At 36.1% G+C, this 16,952-nt stretch overlaps 1 protein-coding gene across 1 annotated transcript in view; it reads left to right on the top strand.

The window, feature by feature from the left end:
* Window positions 1-15,801, top strand: part of LOC107745553 (alpha-ketoglutarate-dependent dioxygenase FTO-like) — a 52,495-nt gene extending 36,694 nt beyond the window's left edge. Inside the window, exons 7-8 of the mRNA XM_016559445.1 lie at window positions 13,472-13,596; window positions 15,464-15,801. Coding sequence (XP_016414931.1) covers window positions 13,472-13,596; window positions 15,464-15,527 — 189 coding nt within the window. The 3' untranslated portion in view covers window positions 15,528-15,801. The remainder of the gene's footprint in view (window positions 1-13,471; window positions 13,597-15,463) is intronic.
* The last annotated feature ends 1,151 nt before the right edge of the window (window positions 15,802-16,952 follow it).

Below are 16,952 nucleotides of genomic sequence, written 5' to 3'. Positions count from 1 at the left end.
TAATTTTTGATTAGTAATATGCATGGCTAAGAACTTCATTTGGACAAATTTAAAGGCGATTTTCTCAATATTTAGATTTTTTTTGCACCCTCAGATTCCAGATTTTCAAATAGTTGTATCTCGGCCAAATATTGTCCTATCCTAACAAACCATACATCAATGGAAAGCTTATTTATTCAACTGTGCAGGCCTCTATACAGTTCACTATAATATAAACTATTTCATAAACTATATATAAACTATTTCACTATATATAACTATATATAAACTATTTCACTATATATATATATACAGTATATATATCACTATACTAACTATTTCACTGTATATAAACTATTTTATATAATAGTTTATATATACGTTTTTTTTAAAATATTTTTAATCCTCTAGCAGTGTAATTGTTTGGCTCTCCGTTGCATAATTGATTAGGATTAGACTTTGTCTCTCAGTGCAGATGCATTTGTCACACAAACATGAAGACACTATAATTGTGTCCTTTATGTGTATGTGCTTTTCTGGGTAATAAAAAAAAAAAACCTATAGGTATGCTAGATAAACCTATGAGGTTGCATTTTCCACTGAGGTGTGCAGCTTGTTGTTTTCTGTAATAGTTTGTACTTCTAGATGGTTGAATTGCCCACGTCACATCAGTGCAGGTCAGAAAATTAGATTTGATTTAAACCTCATAATGTTGCAGTTTTTAATATTCCTGCCTGTCCCAATAGTAACCCTTCTGCCCGCAGATGACCCCAGTATGCAGAGCAGCATCCGGGCTCTCTGTACTGCTGGAGAGGATGCTTAGAGGTTCTTTAAATCTAGACAATCACAGCTGATCAGTATTGTCTGTTTGACACATGTTTGATCCATATGTGTGTGTATGTGTTCAGCACACAGCTCTGCTCTCAGAGCTGTAGTTACTTTCAGTAGGGGGCACTGTTGTATCATCATATTCTGTCTTCCTTTAGCTGCCTCTTTTGCTCTTTGAGCAGTAATCACATCTAATGTGCTGCTGTGGCTAAGGACCAGCTCTTGAGCTAGCCGCTCTCTCTGTGTGTGTGTGTGTGTGTGTGTGTGTGTGTATAAAAGGGTGAGACAGTCACACTGTGAGATAGTCTCCCTCTGTCAAGAAACACAATTTAGGAGCACTGATATCCACCTGTATATTAAGACATTTAAGACATGCATAATGTGTTAAATTGTAAACGCTTAACATTTTTTGTTTTTGTTTCCGTTAATATTACGCAAGCGTCATCGTTTTTTTTTTTTTTTTTGTCAATGGTAAATTATTTTCTTTAGTATATTACTGAGTATTATTATTATGTATTTGTAAATAATACAATAAAAAGATAATTTTTAATTTATGAAATTATATTATATATTGTTTCAACCATATAAACCATAAAAAAGAGATAGGACAAGGAGAAAAATTTCAGTATTTTGGCGTATTCATTCATCTATCCATTTTTTGTAAATTCATCATTAATTCTTGCTTCTTTTTTATTATTTATATTTTTTAAATTGTGGGTGCATTTAAATTAACCCGATCAAGCCATTGTCTGCATTTTATTAGTTAAACAAATATTGAATTTGTAGGATTGTTAGAGATCAAATAAATAGCTCATGAATGTGAAAGCATAGAAAATAAATATTCATTTGAATTCCTAATATCTGATATTTTCATGGCTGATTTAAATTAATTTAAGTATGATTTCAACAGACAGTCATGGCATTTACCAGAGACATGTGTTTATCTATATTCTTGGGAATTGTCTCTGTGGCCTTCCTGCACTTTTCTTGATTTTTCCGCAGTCCGAGCAGGTCCGGGGTTGGCTGTTCTGCGTGTTTCTCTGTGTGTTCACCCTCTTCCTGCTGTTTATTAAAACCGCTCCTCTCCCATGGGGATTTCTCTCTTTCGTTTTCCTTCTTTCTCTTTTCTTGTGTCTCCCTCTCTTGCTCTTCAGGCTGTTGTGATGCAAATTTTCACCCCTCCATTTGAATGACATCCTGATAAAACAACTCTCTCTCTCTCGCTCTTTCTGTGGCTCCCTGCACTTTTCTTGATTTTTCCGCAGTCCGAGCAGGTCCGGGGTTGGCTGTTCTGCGTGTTTCTCTGTGTGTTCACCCTCTTCCTGCTGTTTATTAAAACCGCTCCTCTCCCATGGGGGTTTCTCTCTTTCGTTTTCCTTCTTTCTCTTTTCTTGTGTCTCCCTCTCTTGCTCTTCAGGCTGTTGTGATGCAAATTTTCACCCCTCCATTTGAATGACATCCTGATAAAACAACTCTCTCCCTCTTTCTGTGGCTGTCTCACCCCCCCCTTCTCTTTCTCCAAACTGAACCTCATGAATTAATGTGAATTGCTTAATGGAAACAACATAGGAAATATGGAGGAAAATAGAAAGGAAGAAAGAAAAGACAGAGAAGCTATCGTACTCCTCATACACCACTGACATTTATTTAGGCTTTTAACAGTGGCACTTTCTTTCTTTCCTTCTCTCGGTCTGTCTATCCTGGCACAGGAATGGCTCCTAATAAATTTCACAGTAAGGGACGGTTTTTACTGGAGAATGGGGGGAAAATGGGAAGAAAAGAAGCAGGAAAAGGGGGGCGAGGAGAAAAACACTGTACAGTAGAATTTGCGGGTAAAAGGTATTTATGATTCCCTTTGAAGTCCTTATTGAACAGGGTAAGCTGAATTTTAGCAGGCCGTGATAGTGGGGAGGGTAAATACTTAAACCCCTTTAGAGAATTTCATGCGCTGACATGCCACTTGCAGGCTGTGTGTATGTGTTTGTGTTTTTTACCTACAGGGAGAGAGAGTGAGAGTGAGAGTGGTTGCTGGCTTTGTACCTGCATACAGAAGCTTTTACAGACCCTTTGGGCAGGCAGGGAGACCGGTGGGTTTATGTGTGTTTTTTTTTTTTGGGTGGCAGGGATGGAATCTTTGAGATGGAATATTGTTGAATATTTTTAAATACGCACACAGAGCCTTACAGGTCCCCATAAGACCAACAGACAAAAACTCCACATGTTATATCCCACCAACAATGCTGAAAAAATCTATTGTGTGGTCAGTCTGTTACTGGATTGCTAAAATATTTTGAGGCGTAACTAATCACTGGTTTTACCACAGGTTGCCAGATTAGTGGAGTCAAATGTTTGAAACATGATGTATGATTGATCGATTGAATGTTGTTCAAAGTGTTCGATTCTTGGCCAGAGTAAACTACAGACTAGGCCAGACTTCATGTCTAAAAAGTCTGGTTTTATAACGGTTTATACGAGATCCGTATTCTTTGATGTACTTTTTATTATTTTTGTTTTTCACATGCATATTCAATATCTTTAAATTTAAAACTTGAAAGCTGTTCTGTCTCTTATGATATCAAGGTTGCATTAATTTGATCAGAAATGCACAATAATATAAAAAGCAGTAATGTAAAATATTTTTACATTTTAAAATAATCATCTATTTTACAAATTATAAATGAATGTAATTTGTTTCTTTGATGGCAAAGCTGAATTTTCAACAACATTTTTATAAAGTGAATTTTCAAAATTATTATCAATGTTGAAAACAGTTGTGCTGCTTAATATTTGTGCAGAAAAAGGGTTATTTATTTATTTATTTTTAAAGATTCCTTGATAAATAGAAAGTTCAAAAGAACATCATTTATTTGAAATAAAAATATTTAGTAACATTTATGAATATCTTAACTGTCACTTTTGGTCAATTTAATGTTTCCTTACTGAATAATGTTTACTTTTAAGTCTTGAACCACGACACTTTATAGAAATCCCTACAGATTTCAACAAGATTGGAAAGACCAGTGTTCCCAAAGTTCGACCATGTTTGTTTATTTAATAATTTGCCTAATTTTATAATGTTTTCAGCTACCAAAAACAGTGTAGTACTCCTTTTAACACTTCAATACCATGTTTAAATCCATTTCCACTAAATTCCACAAATTTCAGCACAGAAAATGTGAAGAAAAAAGATGATCTGCAGAATCGAACTGGGTCTAGTTATTAGTATCGTCATGTGCATGTGCGTAATTATGTGCAGACGGTTCAGTCTTGTTCTGCTGGCGTTGAGTGTAGCTCAGTGTGTGCAGGAGCAGACGCTCTCTGACAGCCGCTGAACTCTTTGAAGTCAAATTTTTATTTTTCTTAGAAAACCAATAAGTGCTTTATAATGCCTGATCTGTCTTATCTTCCGAAACCCTCCTCGCACTCTTGGTTTGTTTAGCGCTTTGTTTGTTTATTTATTTACTCTGCAGTTTTTCCGGCTCGCTTCTTGATCAGTGAGATAAGCGGCTGAAGAAAGAGGAATAAGATCTGGAATTACAGACCATGACTGATTAATCACTACTGGGGATATACACGCAAACACAACACATATATGCTTCATTAAATTCCACAGAGACATACACAAAGCGCACCGTTTCCTGTCAGTCAGGTACATGCTGACCTTATTCAGTAACTATACGTCTTTGTGTGTCTAATGTGTCTGTCTTTCTCCTCATTCCTTTCTTTTAATTCTTCAGAGTCACCAGGTTGGCTATCATGTCAGGGCTCTTAACCGAGTTAAGCCACGGTTCAGAACAATGAGGGGAAGAATGGGAGATCCTGATGCCAAGCCACTGTAAAATTGTCGGATTCACTTGAAAAATCACAAAGAAAGAGAGGAATTATAAAGAAGATATTGCAGATAATTCGAGAGAAAACCAATAAGTGCTTTATAATGCCTGATCTGTCTTATCTTCCGAAACCCTCCTCGCACTCTTGGTTTGTTTAGCGCTTTGTTTGTTTATTTATTTACTCTGCAGTTTTTCCGGCTCGCTCCTTGATCAGCGAGATAAGCGGCTGAAGAAAGAGGAATAAGATCTGGAATTACAGACCATGACTGATTAATCACTACTGGGGATATACACGCAAACACAACACATATATGCTTCATTAAATTCCACAGAGACATACACAAAGCGCACCGTTTCCTGTCAGTCAGGTACATGCTGACCTTATTCAGTAACTATACGTCTTTGTGTGTCTAATGTGTCTGTCTTTCTCCTCATTCCTTTCTTTTAATTCTTCAGAGTCACCAGGTTGGCTATCATGTCAGGGCTCTTAACCGAGTTAAGCCACGGTTCAGAACAATGAGGGGAAGAATGGGAGATCCTGATGCCAAGCCACTGTAAAATTGTCGGATTCACTTGAAAAATCACAAAGAAAGAGAGGAATTATAAAGAAGATATTGCAGATAATTCGAGAGGTTTTAGGAGAGGAGGGAAAGAAAGAAGATGATATAAAAGGAGACCGGGAGAAAGAGAGCTCAGAGCGTGTCTGAATGTGAAGACGTGTTACGCAGGAGTGCAGTCTGGTGGCTGATGCATACTCAGAAGTTGCAGTCTTTGCGTTTGTTTGTTTGTGTTTGGACAGAAGTTCAGAGCGAGGGATGACACTCTGGCTGAGATGAATAGACACAGATGCGTTTGATAGTAAACACTCTCTTCCTCTCCAAGGGGAAATGTTCCTGTAGAAATCTGTTATGATCCCCTCGCTTTCAACTCGCTTCCGTTCTCTCTCTCTCTGTTTTGTATAGTGCTGTGGAAAATGGCAGATGATTTTGGGATTAGAAAGCAAATTCAGCATTTTACGCTGAAACAGAGGAGGCTTGACCACAAGAAAGTCTGATCACATGCTACTGACGAGGATTGTAGCAGATTGGTCCCGATTACTCACATGAACACTTCAGGTCCACTGGTCTTTGAGTTGTGAGTTTGGAACTCATAAAAGCCTTCTCAGACACAACATAATCTTGATTTTGATCATATTGATTGGTATTGGTTGAGTAGTGGGGCTTTACCTGTAAAATATTTGAGATTTAAGACGTATTTTGAAAATGATTCCATCTACTCATGGGCATGAGGTATAACTGTTAATGTCAAAAATATTACAGCATAATATAAAGATATGGGGCTAAAATGTGACCCTGGACCACAAAACCAGTCTTAAAGGGGTCATATGATGCAATTTCAATTTTTCCTTTCTCGTTGGAGTGTTACAAGCATAAAGAAGATCTGTAAAGTTGCAAAGACTAAAGTCTCAGCTTTCAGGTGATGTATAAATCTCAATTTCAAAAAATTTACCCTTATGACTGGTTTTGTGGTCCAGGGTCACTAATGTTCTATTAATGAGAGTTTAATTCATTATAACACATGGTGATAGTCATGTACTTTGTGCTCTTTACAACGATGAACATATTAAAAAGGAAAGTAATTTGCGAATATATAGCTATTAAAATTATTTAGGGGAACATACAACTTTATAAAACTATAAAAGATATTGAATGCATCATAATGGATTTAAGACTACTTTTTTTCAAAGAGATTGTCTATAATTGCTTTGACTATTAATTTATTTAGTTATATATATATATAGAATTGATTTTCATACTGATATTACACTTTCAATTAGATATGCCAAAACAAAGATGCCAAACTAACCCTCTAGATTGCACAACTATTTTGTGTTCGCATTTTAAATTTTTAATAAATATCAATTTATAAAATACTAATAATGCTTATTATTATTATAATTGCCTATTGTTATGATGATAATGATGATTATTATTATTAACAAATAAAATAAATAATTAAATAATCACATAGTTGTTGTTGAAAAAATCATCTGTATCTGTATTGGTCATGATAGAGCAATATCGGTCAATCTCTACTTTAGTGGCTTCATAGAACGTGTTACAGATATTGCTAATTACTTCACATTATCGTCATGAGCTAGTTTATTACGCAGGTTTTATGCATTCTGAGCAGGTTTTGTGCTTTTATGAGTAGGTTTTGTTTGTACAGACTATAAATATTATTCTCTGCTCTTTCCTATGGTGTATTTAATGTGAGCGTCTGTTTGTATCTGTCTACCCACTAATATTATACTTAGATGTCATAGTGAATGATTCCTGCACATATTTCTTAAGGCATTCTCGCTGGAGGTATTAATCTTAGATTTCGGAAAGAAAATTCTCTTATTTGTTACACTTACTCAGATATAGTTAATGCACTGGAAACAATGTGTCCTGCTATACAAGAGCCCTCAGGCTTCCCAAAACCACTGATGCATATTACTTCATTCACTTCACTACTGATATTTTCAGCATTTAGATGACATATACATTACACAACACGGTGTCTCCTATAGCATCATAAATTGTCGTCGGTACAACGTGGGTTGGGTTTCGTTCTTTTAGTGGCAAGCCAACGTTAATCTTTTTCCCAAATGTCACTCTTCAGTCACCGTAGAAAAAAGACATATAATGAAAATGGCTTCAGGTCTATGTGATGGTAATCTCTGCCTAGAATTCATATTCTTTAAGTGCTGAAAAAGAATCTGTGCAGAGTGAGGAGAGAGTGAGGTTTTGGCCTCCCTCCCACTGTCAAAAGCTTTCACTGGCAGGAGAAACGTGGGTACAAGATGCTAATCTCTAATCTCCCATCAGCAGGCCGATCCAGAAGGAGATGGAGGTGGAGAGAGATGAGGCATATGTGTATACATATGTTTGTGTATGAGAGAGAGTGGAAATGGGTATGAAGTCACAAAGAACGTGATACATTCAAGAGACAGCAAAAGTAATTTTAAAGACATTGATATTGTATTGTCATAACCAACCATAAAACATACATACCACCATTTCAATATTTGGGGGTAAGATTTTTGTCTCTTATGCTCAACCAGGCTGTATTTATTTAATCAAAAATACAGTAAAAACAGTAATATTGTGAAAAGTGTTACAATTAAAAATATCAGTTTTTTTATTTTTAATATATTTCAAAATATGTTATGGAACATTCTAGAGAAGCTGAATTTTCAGCAGCTATTACTCCAGTCTTCAGTGTCACTGTCACATGATCCATCAGAAATCATTCTAAGAAACATTTCTTCTTATTAGCAATGTTGAAAACAGTTGTGCTGCTTAATATTTGTGAAAAGTTTTTTTTTTTCAGGATAATTTGATAAATAAAAAGTTCAATAGAAAATTTTTAACAATATATATTTCTTTACCGTCACTTTCTGATCAATTTAATGCATCCTTTAATAACAAGTATTAATCCAATCTGATTGTTTTTGTTGTAGAATACGATAGGGGATATATTCACACGTTATAGAAACGAAAATTATGGTGTATAAGATTGATTTTAAGATAAAAAATAGACGATAAAGAGTAAACTTGACGGAGCTCAAACTCAAAACACACGGCAGCAACCCGTGTGTTATGAAACAGTACACAGTGTGTGTATGTGGAAGGCAAATAATGCCATAGGACTTTGCCTTAAAGCATGGTTTTACACTATACATTTACCTGATATATTGGTAAAGCCTTTTTCCTTCTCATACTGTTTGTATTCGCTGGATGTATTTGAAATCTTTTGAGTGGAACTGCTCTGCAGATCTATGAGATTTTTTAGCTCATATTGTGAACAGAAAGAGTGGTAGAATCATTAAACTCTTAATCTATAGATATATCAGGCAGCAGATTTGGTGTTTTGAGATGTTATAAAGGGCTTTTGCGGTTGCCTTTTTAAAACTTTCCCACCTAAAAGAAGCAGAGAGAGAGAGACAAACCATGGCAGATAAAGAAAGAAAATCACAAAGCTTTTAGCCTTTGCCTCATTAGCTCAAGCAAAAAGCACATGTCCAGTTGCCTCTGGCTAGAGGAACCACAGACCCCAGCACAAAAGCCTGTGGCCCACAGAGCTGCCCTACAATGCCTTCAAACGCTGTCACTTGTTGCGTTGTGCTTTTCAGCAGCTGGGTTTCTATTATCTGTCCCCTCCTCTGTCCTCGGACACATTGCTGTGATGTTGTGAACACATTTTTCTAATGTTTTACACTTCATATAATCCATTCTCTCAGCGTGCTGGCTCTGAGGGGAGAGGTAATTGATGAGCCTCAGAGAGATCAGAGGGTCAATGTGGCTGAAAGGCCAAGCTCTCAATCTCTCACACACACACACACACACACACAGACAGACATGCATGCTTTTATATATTGCCTCTGCTCAACAAATTTAACATGGCATGTATGATTCAATCTTCTAGTATTCTGCTGTAGTTGAACCCTTACAGTGCTTCAGTACATCGACTGGTGTGAGGACCATCTGTGCCGGAAATAACAGAACTCCCCCCAAAAACATGTCTCACCAACCAACATATAGTGAAAAAAAGTGTCTGTGCATTGGCACAGAAGGCCCCAAAAGGTTTTCGAACACCTCATCTACACTTTAAAATGTATGAATGACATTTATTTGAAAGAAATATAGCACTTTTCAAGCAAAACATTCTCAAAAATGAGATTTGCCTGGTTTTGCAAGATAAAACAATAGGTATACTGTTTAAAATGGAGACAAAATGTAGTCAAGCAAATTTTATGGTTGTCAAACATTAGTGGAACATGTTAGTGTTTTGAATTACTGTACACCTTTGGTTACTCTGACTTTATACACTCACTAAAAATGACGTTAGCTGCTTCTGAATTCACAGTTAGAGTATGTACTGCTTTTGATGAAGAATTTGCTTTTTGATTGTGGAAAAAGTATTTTATATTGACACAAAAGTTCATTTGTGTAGTATGAATATAATCCAGACATTTTGTATGTGCCATGTTGCTATTGTCATGTGACCTACTATGTCAGCGGTGTCACTTTTCCTTAACACTGAATATGTGTCTCCTGTGGCCTCATGGGATAGTAAAAAGCCAATCAGATACATATTTCAGAATCAGTGGAACCTTACTGTTTTATGAATATGTCCTATTCATAACTCATTTGACATACTGCTTTTCGCATACTACATAAAAAAGTAGGTTAGAAGTAATTAACCAACTTTTATTTTGGTAAAGTTAGTTCCAAGTAAAGCTATAGCATCATTTGTTTGCAGATTGTGTTTAATTTGAATTTTTTATCTAATTATAAGAATGTCATACATTTCTTAATGTGATAGTTCCACCAAAAATGAAAATTCTGTCATCGTTTACTCACCCTCATATCGTTCCAGACCTGTATGACTTAATTTATTCTGTGGAACATCAAAGAAGATATTTTGAAAAATGATGGCAACCAAACTGTTTTGATGACCAATGACTTCCATTGTATGCACAAAAAACACTTAAGACTTATTTCAAAATATAGTATTTTTTGTTACACAGAAGAAAGAAAATCATAACGATTTAGAATGACATTAAGGTGAGTAAATGATAAAAATGTACATTTTGGTTTCCCTTTAGTTGTCCAGTTTTTAAGGCCACTGTAAATGCTTATTGAGAAGTCAAATACTCTTGACAGTTTAATTATTGAATGATACAGACATGCTGAAATTGCATTTAACATTTTTTTTTTATCCCATTAACATAAAACTACTTTGAGTACACTAATGTCCAGCTAATCTGTCCATCAAACAGAAAAAAACATACACAAACCATTGTCACGCTGCCTATTTTTTGTATGTTTTACAAGTTGATCAAATACAGTCAAGCTGTGTAAATTTAGTGTGTGTGTGTTTGTCAAACGTAGGTTTTCTGGAAAATGCCCACTGGCTGTTATGCATTTTAAATCCTTATGTCATACATTATCTTACGCTAGCTGTTCAGGTTTCTGTTGGTGTTTTGGATGGCCTTTCTGCCATTGGTTGGCTGGTGTACCTGTCACATAGTCCTGGTGAGTGTGCATGTGTGTTTATTCTTCCCCTCTGTTAGTGTGGGGTAACCCGAAGTGTGTTTCCTTGTACAAATACACACAGCCGCCTCTGTTAGTCACTTGCCCTCTGTCTCACCCTCTTCACTGTGGTCCTGAACCCAGGAGCACTGCACAGCATCACCCAGCTACCGTCATTCAGGGGTATACAAGCACACACACATAAGGTGCACATATATAGGGTGGTAAATGTAAGTTGGTTGTGAAAATTTCTCTCATCAACCCACCTTGTAAACACATAACAGTTTTTCTCTCACTCACACACACACACACACACACAATCATGAATCAGTGAATCACTGTTGTTGTGTCATCTATGTTTAGTCTGATGTGATTCAACTGACCTCGTGACCCTGTAGTCAGAGTTAGTCTTGGCAGACTCTTTCACCCGACACTTTCTGAGGATGACTCTAACAGGTAACGACCGCTGACAGGTAATGCTTCAGCGAGAGACAGAAGTGCTGTCTCACGGATGAATGAGGGGTGAAAAGAAATAAAGAAAAAGAGATTGCTGTGAAACAGGTGAGGTGAACCAACGCTCAGAGCACTTTTTGTGTATGCTTTCTCACCTGTCAATCATTTTAGCTCCTGCTACTGTAGAGGAAGACAGCGAAAGAGGAAAAGTTCAGCATCTTGCATCTTTTTAAAAGAAAACAGATCATTTTAAAAATATATAGTGTAACATTTTTATTGTTATATTAAAATGTTTTTTTTTTAAAGAAATTTATACTTTTTCAGCAAGGATGAATTAAATCGAAATTAATCGAAAGTGACAGTACAAACATTTACAGTGTTAAAAAGATAAAATAAATGCTGTTCTTTTACACTTTCCATGCATAAAAATACTGAGAATACTGAATATATCACTGTTTCCACAAAAATATTAAGCAGCACAACAGTTTTCATCATTGATGATAATAATAAATGTTTCTTGAACATATTGTAATGATTTCTGACAACTCATGTGACACTGAAGACTGGAGTAATGGCTTCAAAAAAATTCAGCGTTGTCATCACAGAAATAAATTACATTTATATATATATACAGTATATATATATTAAAATTTTAATAATATTTCACATAGTACTGTTTTTTACTGTATTTTTGATCAAATAAATGCAGCTCTGATGAACATAAGAGACTTCAAAAACAAAAAAAAGTTTTATCTACCACAAACTTTTGAATGGTGGTGTATATTTTAAAATGTTTATATATACAGTATTATTATTGTATTAAAAAAGTAATGCAAATTGAAACATCATTGAAAAGCAAATATAATTTTGTTCTGCTGTTTCTGATTCTGGCTTAATCATCAATGTTTGTAAGATGGAGTCCTGCAGCATAAGTAAAGAATAGATTTGACCTCTGACATGAAGGGAATGAATGTATATTGATTTGTTTAAGCACTGGCTAAGAGCTTGTCCACAGTATTGGTAGTGATACTACCAAAGCCTTGCTGTTATTGTGTGACTATAATAGAAGGTTTGCACTGAAAATCTTGCCTTATGCCATGATCTCAATTACAATTTCACATATTCAAACTTCACATCCCGGTAAGTTATGAGACACTCCAGGGCTAACAATGTTTTGTCAATGATGTCAAAACATGACACAACATTCCTTTATGCTGTTTAATTTGAATATCTTTGACATTTTAAGCAAATTGTAATGCTTTTGCCCAACGTTACGTTATCACTTACAGTAGTTGTGGTTTCTGTATATAAAGTACACAACCATTCAAAAGTTTGGGGTCGGTAAGATTAAAAAAAAAAAGAAATTCCCCAACCCCCCCCCCCCTTTATTTCAAGATAAGAGCAGTTGTTTCAGAGTTGCTGTGCAATCCTAATGTGGTTTTATGCTGCCATATTTGTGATAGTCATAAATGTATTACTTAAACAATATTCACTTGTGAGTATGGTTGTGTATTACTAATTTATGATTGTTTGAGGTGCAGAACCTTATGGAAAAATTATTGCATTAAAAAAAAATTTAATTAAAAAAACCCTGAAGCCTTGCTGTTATTGTGTGACTATAATAGAAGGTTTGCACTGAAAATCTTGCCTTATGCCATGATCTCAATTACAATTTCACATATTCAAACTTCACATCCCGGTAAGTTATGAGACACTCCAGGGCTAACAATGTTTTGTCAATGATGTCAAAACATGACACAACATTCCTTTATGCTGTTTAATTTGAATATCTTTGACATTTTAAGCAAATTGTAATGCTTTTGCCCAACGTTACGTTATCACTTACAGTAGTTGTGGTTTCTGTATATAAAGTACACAGCAGTCATTACTCCAGTCTTCAGTGTCACATGATCCTTCAGAAATCATTTTAATATGCTGATGCGGTGCTCAAGAAACATTTCTCATTAATATCAATGTTGAAAACAGTTCAACTGCTAATTTTTGTGGAAACCTTGATACTTGTTATTCAGGATTCTTTGATGAATAAAAAGTTCAAAATACCTTTATATGAAATTGAAAAATGTTGTACCATTATAAAAGTCTTTACTGTCACTTTTGGTTAATTCAGTGCATCCTTGCTGAATTAAAGTATTAATTTCTTTCAAAACAAACAAAAAATACTGATCCCAAAAGTTTGTATAGTGTATTGTATTACATTGTTGTGCATAACTGACTGACTGACCAAAACTGATTTTGTGTAGTTTGACGTTATAAAGGGACCGTGTTGTTTGTTTGCAGACTCAGCTGCTGCTGGATGTGGTGGAGGACGAGAACACGGCACAGGAGAACAGAAGAGAGATGGCAGACGTTTTACTGAATGCCCTGACGGACAGACAGCAGCACAGACAGACATGGAGGGACAGGTATGTGTCAGTGTGCTAAACTCTTGTGTTTAATGTCACATCTTCAGTGAATTGTATAGAAGAAAGGATTTTTTTTTAAGTTAGCAGGAGGACAATCCTTCAGGCCAAGAGAGTTCACACAAACACACGCATACACATGTGCTGATAGCCCATTGACTTCCTTCCTCTGAGATAAGGGCGACTGAGAGACATAGACCATTTGTTCTGATAACACAGCGAACCAGCCGTGCACACACATATACACATACCAATACATTAGCACACACTCCTCCTTTCTCTTGCTTTATTATTTCCCATCAGACTACTGTGTGTGTGTGTGTATGTGTGTGGTAATCTGTCTTCATTCAGATCAGACCATTAGTCAGTATGGCCTGAAATAACTGAATTTCCCCCTTGAAATTCTTGCATCTTAGCTTTAACAAAAATAAGGACTCCTCGCTATCTTCTTGTTTCTGTAAAGTGGCCCCTTTAAGGGGGTCGTCCCCTCGCTTTGACCCCAGAGTGACGCCCTGGGCTGCTGGTACCTGTAAACAGTGCTGATATTTGCTAAAACTGCATTCTTAAATCAGATGATGAAAACTACGAAGCAGACCATGATTCATTTGTCAGATGGCGTCAAGGACACAAGCACACACACTTTTAGCCCTGTGTGGGATGGTATTTTAATTAGGTATGTTTCTTCTAATGATTTGTTTTAGTTAATTAGATGCTGTTGTTAACTGATCCACATTATCCAACATAGTTTTATAGAAATTAAAAATATTAATGTTGCAATATGATAGCGCTGTACCGCTATGGAAAAATTGGAAATGGAATTGCTGTTTGTTTTTGTTATTTTAGGCCCCCCCCCTTATTTATTTAAGAAATCATATTAGAGTGTTACTTGAGCACCGAATCAGAATGTAATATTTCACAATAATTTTTTGTAACATATCACAATAGCTTTTTTTTTTTATAAAATAAATGCAGCCTTGGTGAGCATAAGAGAAAAAAAAAATAAAAATCTTACCGATCCCAAGCTTTTGAATAGGATTTGTTTCTATTATATTTTTAAAAAAAAATAAAATGTGGAGAAATATTTCACCATTAGAACAATTTGTACCTTGTAGTCTTAGTTTCATCTCACCGCTGAAGAAACTGAGCGGTTACTTACACACACAATGCATTTGCACACTCGGTCACGGCCACGGAAGTTTATTTCATGAGACGGAGCAGCGTGATTAGATAAAGCTACCTTCACTCCTCTGTGTGCACACACTGCAATGTGTTTGAACTCATCCCTTTCCACTATCACTTCCTGCCCCCCTTCTGGAGCGAGATAACGTCACTCTTCGAAACATCAGGCACAGGTCTGTAAAGTAGCTGTCAACAAATCACATTTAGGGAGGGGAGGCAGATAGCTCAGGCTAAGGTTAAGACACGCTGCTAAGACAAAAATGAACTCATAGCTGATAATATCTCCTTCGACACGAGCTGATAAAGTGAACGTCGTACACCACGTTCTGCTCACCTGTATGCTGTGATGTATTAATACTATTATTTTGACAGACTGTCATAACAGCTATCATGACTCACAGTGCCGAACACAAACATCCATTTCTGACCACTCTTCTTGAAAATAAACTTCTTGGAGCAGCGTGCTAAATCATGTCGCTTATTTTGTCATGAAAGGCTACGATTGTTTTATTAATTTAGTATGCAGCAGGTCCGCTCCTCACATTATGCCTTTCTTTTGTTTCTGTGTCTGTGTTTTGAGTGGTAAAAACCGGGTGATGGATGGTTGGCGCTACAGGCTCATAAACATAAGCACAGCGGGCTGATTGATTAAGGCTTTTATTGTCTTACAGACATTTGCTTTTTTAAACAGTAGTTGGAGTGTTGCAGACTGTGGGGCCTCTGGACCTGCTTTCAGCTATCTGAAGTTACCCTGAGGGACAGAGATGCTAAATGTGACTGTAGGCTTCTCCTGTTGACTTATGGGTACTCAGGCTTATTAACTTACCTAATGCACTCATGCAGGTCACCTTCAGACATTTTGGCTCTTTATGTTAACCTCTTTTGATGGACTCGTTAAAAATATGTTTGGCACATTTTTGTCATTTACTTTTTATTTTTCTCTTGTAATATAAAAATGACAAGACAGATACTGCAGTCACCCGGATTAACAAATAATCTCCTATGAATTATTTTACTGGACTTTTACTGGAATCTCTTTTTTTCCCATAACACACAACATGTGGAATTTAAATTTGGTAAATAAACCGCAAAGACAATAATAATAAATTAAAATGTTTTTATCTTATACTGCTGGCCTTTGTTTCTGCTGTGCACTGCATTTCTATTTATTATTTAAAATTGAATAAATGAAATGCATGTATGTGCGTTTAGATCTGTATCTCTGTTGCAGTTGTTCTCAAGCTTTTTGTCTTAAAGTTCCCATTCTCCAACACATTATTTTGTATTTTTTGGTATTTCTGCTGTAATTATGGCAACAGAAACTGGGAGTGTTAATATATTAACCACGGAAGTAAACCATGATTCATTTTTAATTCAAAATATATATATATGTGTGTGTGTGTGTGTGCTGTCTCTCTCTGTGTCTGTCTCTCTCTCTCTCTCTCTGTGTCTGTGTCTCTCTGTCTTGCGTGCTCATAATGGAGCAGGTCTCAGGATCATCACTCATGAGTCTTTGTGTCTGTCTTTGTCTCTCCGTCTCTCATTGTTTTGTCTGTTATTGATATAGAGACACTTTTTCATGCTGCTCAAGTGGCTCTCAGTGCTAATGCTGCCGCTGGACGCCGGCCAATCAGAACCACACTTTAAACACCCGCCCAATAAAAACACCTTTTGTTCAGTCGTTTGGGAGAGTTTGTACTAAAACTTTACTTGAACCCTGTTAGCTTTATCATTAATTCAAAATATATATATATATGTGTGTGTGTGTGTGTGTGTGTGTGTGTGTGTGTGTGTGTGTTTATTTTATTTTAATTTTTAAATTTAAATAGTTTGAAGTGGTTCTGAGGCCCCCTTGGAAGTTTACTGAGGCCTCCTGGTTGAGCTCTTTTATAATGAAGGGGTAAGTGCAATGCGTGTAAAGGGGACCATATATGCATATCCATCTGTGCTTTTGGAATATTCTGGAATGATTTGCGCTTTAAAATGTGTTGTATCTTCCATAGGTCAAAATCAAACACTTACAGAAGGAAGACCTCTTAGAGATTTATTTGCATTGGCAGACGAAAGGGCTTGACCTTGAGGTTTTTGTTTCATCCATATGCAAGCTGCAGTGGTGTGGGTCAAAACCATTGATCTCGCACCCTTTATGCCTGCACAGACACGTAAAAAGTACACATGTG

This window comes from Sinocyclocheilus rhinocerous, unplaced genomic scaffold (assembly GCF_001515625.1).
Source record: "Sinocyclocheilus rhinocerous isolate Xijiao unplaced genomic scaffold, SAMN03320098_v1.1 scaffold2906, whole genome shotgun sequence".
NCBI classification, from domain to species: domain Eukaryota; kingdom Metazoa; phylum Chordata; class Actinopteri; order Cypriniformes; family Cyprinidae; genus Sinocyclocheilus; species Sinocyclocheilus rhinocerous.
Note: the sequence above shows the minus strand (reverse complement) of the source record. Positions and strands in the feature narration are given on the sequence as shown.